We start from the raw sequence: 7,000 nt of genomic DNA, 5'->3' as shown, positions 1-7,000 counted from the left end.
TGACTTCTTCCACCCAAGAGGAACTCTCTCCAGCTGCTGGCTCAGGTTGAAGATGTGTTGGAGGACACCACACAGCTGGGGAGCACAGACTTTCAGCACCCTTGGGCTGATTCCATCAGGTCCTGCAGCCTTTGTTGGATGAAGCTTGTTCCTTTCTCACCTGATCTGCTGTAATGGTGTGTGAGGTGGGGGTGGGTAGGCAACAGAACCATGTGTGGGGAATAGATTGATAAAAATCTGATGCATGTGACAGCACACATAACCAGCATTACCCAGTGAGTCTGGTCTTAACTGGTCTAACAACCTGTGGGTGGTGTTGGTGTCTGACGGACACCAGGCTGTATTTAAGTAAATCTAAATTTAGAAAGCGCATATTTACCGCATCGTGTGCCAGTGTGATGGCTGTGGGGAGGAATGACCTGCGGTAACGCTCCTTCCTGCAGTGGGGGTGTAATAGTCTGGTGCTGAAACTGTGATCAAGTGAGCCGTTGTTTGTTCATCCGTCATTCAGCTGGCCGCGCTTCAAAAACGTCTTGCGCCCGTATTATGCGCTTTACAGCAGAGCACAAAACACAGCTCATCGCTACTTTTTCTTTTCATAACGAGATCTGTTAAAAATATGGAAAACTACGAAAGAAAATACTGCATTTATAGAAAAACTGTTGTCTAATAGAGATCTGTGTACTTTTACTGTGTATTTTAGTTTTTATTAGCCTAAACTGGCATCTAATGCTAAAACACAGTATTAGTTTGGCTTTGATTACTATGAATGTGGTCCATAATGCCAGACTCACACCAGTATGTCCTTGTACTAGAGGTAGTACACTATAACTTGACCAAGATCTGTGTACTTTTACTGTACAATTTAGGATTTTTTAGTATTTAAAAGTACAACCTCTTTGTTCTACCAGAAGTGTACTATCACCCCACAAAGATCTGTGTATTTTTATTGTATAGTTTAGGATTTAGCAGTGTTTGAAAGTACCATGTCATACTGTAATACAGTCAACTTTAATAGTGAATAACCTGACTTTGGTGCATAATGCCAGACCCAGACCCCTTTCTCCTTGTTCTACTAGAAGGAGCTGCTCAGAGAATCTACAGTGTGGAGTGTATGGGGTGCCGAATATAAAAGGAGCACCTATAACTAGTTTTCTCACATTTAACTAAATTACACATGTTTTCTCACATTTAGTTAAATGTGCAAAAGTCTAAATGTAAATGTTAAATGTAAATTTTAAATGTTCGCCGAGTGTAAACTGAATATTCATGAATGTGCAAGTAGACTCCACCCCTACCCTCAAACAGCGCTGGTCTCAGATCAGAGACGCGAACTCAAACACCTCAAACAGTGCGCGCAAACCCCGCCCACATCTGATCTGGAAACTTTTGTTTTTAGCCTGGACGTAACTTCGGCTAGCTAGTATAGTTAGCCAACTAATTCTCCACCGGCGCCACAGAAATATTTTATGTTTACGACAGAACAGCAGTTTGAAGCGGAGCCTCAGCCCGCACACCTGCCGTTACAGCCCGTTCAATCTCCCCCAACAAGAGGGAGTCGGAGCTGGCGGCCATGATGGCTTCCACTTCAGGATTCTCTCCAGTATTTTCGTGCACCGATCCAGAGTCAGATGTGGGCGGAGCTATGCGTACTGTTTGACGTGTTTGAGTCCGCGTCACTGATGTAGGATAATAGGGGGTGGAGTTTACTTAAATATTAAGTTCGATCATTTAACATTTACATTTAACATTTACCTTTAGATTTAACATTTAGATTTAACATTAAACATTCAGATTTAACATTTAGATTTAACATTAAACATTTACATCTAACATTTACATTTAGACTTTTGCACATTTAACTAAATGTGATAAAACATGTGTCATTTAGTCAAATGTGAGAAAACTAGTTATAGGTGCTCCTTTTACATTCGGCACCCCATAGGAGCGGCGGGGTGGAGGAGTTCTCCATGATGGATGTTAGTTAACCAACATCCTTCTGTGTGCAGCTCAGGACACAGCCGGCTTTCTGAACCACTCAACCATGTTTTTGTTCTGCAGAACAAACACAGGATGCTGCTGTGGCTGCTGCTGGCTGGAGCTCTGCTCCTCGGGCTTCACTTCCTGCTCCACAGGACGCTCCTGAGGCTGCCCCGCTGCACAAGCAACGTGCAGCTGCACGGGAGAACCGCCGTGGTCACCGGTGAGTCCGGTCTGCACACGAACAACCGCTTGGTTTAAGTTTAGAGCCGCGGCATGAAGCTGCAGGTCGGTGCTTGCGTCTTGTTGTGTGTATTGTTGTTTGAAGGGTACTTCAGCGCAAAAACAAGTTATAAATATTGGACATTTTATTAGATTAGACCCAAAATGTGCAAAAACGTTTACTATTGATGGTCTATGTCCCGAAAAATCAGGGAAACCCGCAGTATTGTGTTGTGGTTGAAAATACCCAGAATGCACTGCGCTGACGAACCTCCCGACCTGCAGTGATGGGACGTACCTGAACCATGACTCCTCTGGTTTACTGACAACGTTCACGGAGTCTCTGTGACGAAACGCGACCGGCCGATATTACCTACAAAAGGATGAAATTAATTACCGAGTTAGTATTAGAGTTGTTGCCAGCCAAGCTAACGTTGGCAACATAAGCTAGCGCTACAGAACAAAACACGACAAGCAGCAGCTCGTAACTTTACTTAAACATCACAGCGCAAGCTGAAACAAAAACGAATGATCTGCAACTTCATCCAAGGGAAACGGCAGCGGTGGATTCATCGCAGCACTGGCTTCAGTTGTGTTTCTATCAGCGCGGCTGTGGAGTGTCTCATGCTGGCTGTTGGATGCCGGTTTTCGGCTCTCTGCTCCTGTGGGCACGCTGCAAACAACCCACCAGGGCGTCTTACCGGAGGAATAAATCATAACTTCTCTGCATAGGAAATATTGAGAAATCTGAATGTCCCTTAATTCCTTAATTCTACCCCACATAGTTTTGGTCCACCCCCACTGAAAATCGGTGCAGCATTTCTTTAAAGAAGCGGAGCTCGGAGGGTTTTGTCAGTTTTAGAGGTTAAGCTGCTTTCGACACAACAGCGCCCCCTACTGGCTATTATCAGGTACTTACAGTCTGAAAGCGCAGATTTGGCAAAATGCTAAATGAACCATGTCTAGTCTGAAGTGAACCTGGCTACAATGAATACAAGAGTTTTCTATTGGGTTTAGATCAGATGAGGAACCAGGACCCACTGCACCAGCACACCGTCCGATACTGGGTCCAGGGGTTCTGTCACATGCCACCAAAACCAAACCAGTCGAGCTGAAAAATGGTACAGGCATCAACCTCCACCACAGCTTTCCAGAACCGTTCACATGCTCTCATTCAGACACACAGGGACCTTTGATGGACCTGCAGGTTCTGATGTTCTATGGCGTTGGACTATGCTTTTAAACCTGGCCTGTGCACGACTGTGTGTTTGGTCTGCAGGATCCAACACTGGCATTGGTAAGGCCACCGCCAAGGAGCTGGCCCAGAGGGGGGCCAGGGTGATTCTGGCCTGCAGAGACCAACGACGAGCACAAGCTGCCGTCCAGGAAATCACCATGGTAACGGCAGCAGACACATCCTCACTTCCTGTGGCTCTATGCCGGTTCTGCTTAGACGCTTCTCTGAGTTCAGCTGCATCAACCTGGTTCCGTGACACCTTCTTTACCTCCTCTTGTCTCTGATCAGGAAACTGGGACCCAGCAGGTGATCTTCATGCATCTGGACCTGGCCAGTCTGAAGTCTGTTCGCTGCTTTGCAGAAACCTTCCTCCGGACTGAGTCCAGACTGGACCTGCTGATCAACAACGCAGGTCAGATACAGGCTGTGTCACTCTTCTGGGGTCCATAAACTTCAGCGTTATGTATTTTTATTCTGACATTTTTCTAACTGCAGGTTTGGCCAAAGACGGCAGAACAGAGGACAGTTTTGGGATGATCTTTGGCGTCAATCATCTGGGTCACTTCCTGCTCACAGTGCTGCTCCTGGACCGGCTCAAGGCCAGCGGGTCGGGTCGTGTGGTGACTGTGGCCTCCAAAGGCTACGAGTTGGGGAAGATTGACTTTGAGTGTCTGACGACTCACAGAGACTTGGCTCAGGGCACCAGCGGCTTTCAGGTCTTCATGAAGTACTGTGACAGCAAACTGTGCAACGTCCTGTTCACCTACGAACTCGCCAGGAGGCTGCAGGGCTCGGGCGTCTGCTGCTACAGCCTCCATCCGGGTCAGTGCACCTGAATTAATGCTTTACCTTCAGCGCCTGTTGTTTGAATGGCAGCAGATCGGTCTCATTTTTGATTTTTTGCCACAACCTTCTTCTCCTTAGGAGCCATAAAAACTGACATTGGTCGTTACTCCAGCTTCTGGTGGCAGCTCGTCATCAAGCCCGTTGTCTTCCTGTTCTTCGTCGACGCCGAGTCTGGAGCCCAGACCACGCTGCACTGTGCCCTGGAGCAAGGCATGGAGCACCTCAGCGGCCACTACTTCAGCCAGTGTGCGCCGCTGCTGGACGTCCAGGCGAAGGCGAGAGACGCCGCCGTGGCCAAGAAGCTGTGGGAGCTGAGCGAGCGTTTCTGTGGCCTCAGCCCATAAAGTATCTGAGTCCAGTAGAACCTTTGGTTCAGTACCAGGCTGGGCTGGTTTTATATGTGCAGGCAGTGAGATGAAGTTGAAGCTCCTCTGCACCAGTGTCACACAGTTCATTTCAGCAGCTTTAGGTAAAGACGCTTAGGTAGCGCCGTCGGTTCTCTGTCTGGACCCACACCTCCCATTACCGGGCTGGTTCTTTATACGACTGATCGGTACCCTTCGCTTAAACCTCACAACATCCGTCATGTCCTGAATAAAGCGTGCTTCTCATGTGTCCTGGTGGTTTTCCTAATGTGAGCTATCGGCCTGTGGGCCAGAGCTGGTCACAGCTTCACGGTTTTTAGAGGCTTAACGAAACCTGGCAGGAGAATGACGAGGGGGCAGAGCTTGTTCTGCAGAGGATAAACCCTCCAGACCTGGAGGTTCATTGAGTCTCAGTGCAGAGGTCGGGGTCTGCAGACGGGATGCTGCTGTGGCTGCTGCTGGCTGGAGCTCTGCTCCTCGGGCTTCACTTCCTGCTCCACAGGACGCTCCTGAGGCTGCCCCGCTGCACAAGCAACGTGCAGCTGCACGGGAGAACCGCCGTGGTCACCGGTGAGTCCGGTCTGCACACGAACAACCGCACAGGAGCGCTCGGATGTAGATTCAGGGCTTCAGTGGTTGCTTTGGAGGGTTTCACCAGCTAAACGCAATATGAGGGTTGGCATTGTCACATTTATGAGTTTATTTCTGCTGCTAAATGCTCCAACATCAAGGCTGAACTTTAAATCTCTTAATCCAATCTCAATGGAAAGCAAAAATTCCAATTTAATCCCAGCTCAACATCCAGAATGTGACCCAGTTCGAAACAGGGAGGTGTAGGTAACACTGGCCCTGCTCAAGATGCAGTGAGGACTCAGTACAGGTCCATGGTGACAGGATGTAAAATATGAGCTTACACCTCTTCAAAAGTCACGACTGTGTGTGTGGTCTGCAGGATCCAACACTGGCATTGGTAAGGTCCTTTGATGGACCTGCAGGTTCTGATGTTCTATGGCGTTGGACTATGCTTTTAAACCTGGCCTGTGCACGACTGTGTGTTTGGTCTGCAGGATCCAACACTGGCATTGGTAAGGCCACCGCCAAGGAGCTGGCCCAGAGGGGGGCCAGGGTGATTCTGGCCTGCAGAGACCAACGACGAGCACAAGCTGCCGTCCAGGAAATCACCATGGTAACGGCAGCAGACACATCCTCACTTCCTGTGGCTCTATGCCGGTTCTGCTTAGACGCTTCTCTGAGTTCAGCTGCATCAACCTGGTTCCGTGACACCTTCTTTACCTCCTCTTGTCTCTGATCAGGAAACTGGGAACCAGCAGGTGATCTTCATGCATCTGGACCTGGCCAGTCTGAAGTCTGTTCGCTGCTTTGCAGAAACCTTCCTCCGGACTGAGTCCAGACTGGACCTGCTGATCAACAACGCAGGTCAGATACAGGCTGTGTCACTCTTCTGGGGTCCATAGGGATCTGGGCTCTGTAGGGTTCTGGGCTCTGTAGGGTTCTGCTCATGTCTCGGGCTGTTTTTAAATGCAGGTCTGATCAAAGACGGCAGAACAGAGGACGGTTTTGGGATGATCTTTGGCGTCAATCATCTGGGTCACTTCCTGCTCACAGTGCTGCTCCTGGACCGGCTCAAGGCTAGCGGGTCGGGTCGTGTGGTGACTGTGGCCTCCATAGGCCACAGATACGGGAAGATTGACTTCGGGTGTCTGACGACTCACAGAGACTTGGCCGCGGGCGACAGCAACTACCAGCTCTTCCAAAAGTACTGTGACAGCAAACTGTGCAACGTCCTGTTCACCTACGAACTCGCCAGGAGGCTGCAGGGCTCGGGCGTCTGCTGCTACAGCCTCCATCCGGGTCAGTGCACCTGTAACTTTACAGGTCCCAAACACTGGTGCAGCGACCGGACTTCACGCTGAGTCACACACGCCCCACGTTTTCTTGTGTTTTCTGCCTCCAGGAATCATTAAGACGGAGATCGGACGCAACTCCAGCCTGTGGTTGAGACTCCTCTCCGTCCCCTTTCTTCCTTTCCTAGTCGACGCCGAGTCTGGAGCCCAGACCACGCTGCACTGTGCCCTGGAGCAAGGCATGGAGCACCTCAGCGGCCACTACTTCAGCCAGTGTGCGCCGCTGCTGGACGTCCAGGCGAAGGCGAGAGACGCCGCCGTGGCCAAGAAGCTGTGGGAGCTGAGCGAGCGTTTCTGTGGCCTGAGCCTGTGACGCCTGCAGCGTCCATGAAGGGCTGCACCTTATGTATAACCTAAAGCCTGTTAGTTAGTCAAAAGCATTAAATAAATTAGAGTCTTCACACACAAACTACCGAAATGTGTTG

At 49.5% G+C, this 7,000-nt stretch overlaps 2 protein-coding genes across 5 annotated transcripts; both read left to right on the top strand.

Moving 5' to 3' along the window:
* The first annotated feature begins 47 nt into the window (after positions 1–47).
* LOC114848256 (retinol dehydrogenase 11-like) lies at positions 48–4,900 on the top strand. 3 transcript variants are annotated; one of them, XM_055505844.1, is made up of 7 exons: positions 48–176; positions 2,062–2,203; positions 3,225–3,323; positions 3,482–3,600; positions 3,728–3,851; positions 3,935–4,261; positions 4,364–4,900. In XM_055505844.1, the coding sequence occupies exons 1-7, from the start codon at positions 174–176 to the stop codon at positions 4,627–4,629; spliced, it is 1,080 nt and encodes a 359-aa protein (XP_055361819.1). In that variant the 5' UTR covers positions 48–173; the 3' UTR covers positions 4,630–4,900. The 3 variants fall into 3 exon arrangements, with proteins under 3 accessions (XP_055361819.1, XP_055361818.1, XP_028994432.1); XM_055505843.1 differs by lacking the exon at positions 48–176 and adding an exon at positions 1,832–1,979; XM_029138599.3 differs by lacking the exons at positions 48–176; positions 3,225–3,323 and adding an exon at positions 1,833–1,979.
* A 145-nt stretch (positions 4,901–5,045) lies between these two features.
* Positions 5,046–6,993, top strand: LOC121201649 (retinol dehydrogenase 11-like). Of its 2 annotated transcripts, none has more exons than XM_055505846.1 (5): positions 5,046–5,220; positions 5,718–5,836; positions 5,964–6,087; positions 6,196–6,522; positions 6,704–6,993. In XM_055505846.1, exons 1-5 carry the CDS (start codon positions 5,091–5,093, stop codon positions 6,886–6,888), a joined length of 885 nt encoding a protein of 294 aa, XP_055361821.1. In that variant the 5' UTR covers positions 5,046–5,090; the 3' UTR covers positions 6,889–6,993. The 2 variants fall into 2 exon arrangements, with proteins under 2 accessions (XP_055361821.1, XP_040925165.1); XM_041069231.2 differs by having other exon boundaries at positions 6,626–6,993.
* Positions 6,994–7,000: the final 7 nt, after the last annotated feature.

The sequence above is a fragment of the Betta splendens genome, chromosome 22 (assembly GCF_900634795.4).
Source record: "Betta splendens chromosome 22, fBetSpl5.4, whole genome shotgun sequence".
In the NCBI taxonomy this organism is placed as follows: Eukaryota; Metazoa; Chordata; class Actinopteri; order Anabantiformes; family Osphronemidae; genus Betta; species Betta splendens.
This window is presented reverse-complemented; position numbering and strand designations above follow the sequence as displayed.

Excerpts from the sequence above, each read along its gene's own strand:
- LOC114848256 (XM_055505843.1), top strand. Across the intron at positions 2,204-3,224 it reads GAGAACCGCCGTGGTCACCG|ATGAGGAACCAGGACCCACT; the intron begins GTGAGTCCGGTC and ends GGTTTAGATCAG. Across the intron at positions 3,852-3,934 it reads CCTGCTGATCAACAACGCAG|GTTTGGCCAAAGACGGCAGA; the intron begins GTCAGATACAGG and ends TTCTAACTGCAG.
- LOC121201649 (XM_041069231.2), top strand. The coding sequence starts at position 5,091 with ATGCTGCTGTGGCTGCTGCTGGCTGGAGCTCTGCTCCTCGGGCTTCAC. Across the intron at positions 5,221-5,717 it reads GAGAACCGCCGTGGTCACCG|GATCCAACACTGGCATTGGT; the intron begins GTGAGTCCGGTC and ends TTTGGTCTGCAG. Across the intron at positions 6,523-6,625 it reads CTGCTACAGCCTCCATCCGG|GAATCATTAAGACGGAGATC; the intron begins GTCAGTGCACCT and ends TTCTGCCTCCAG.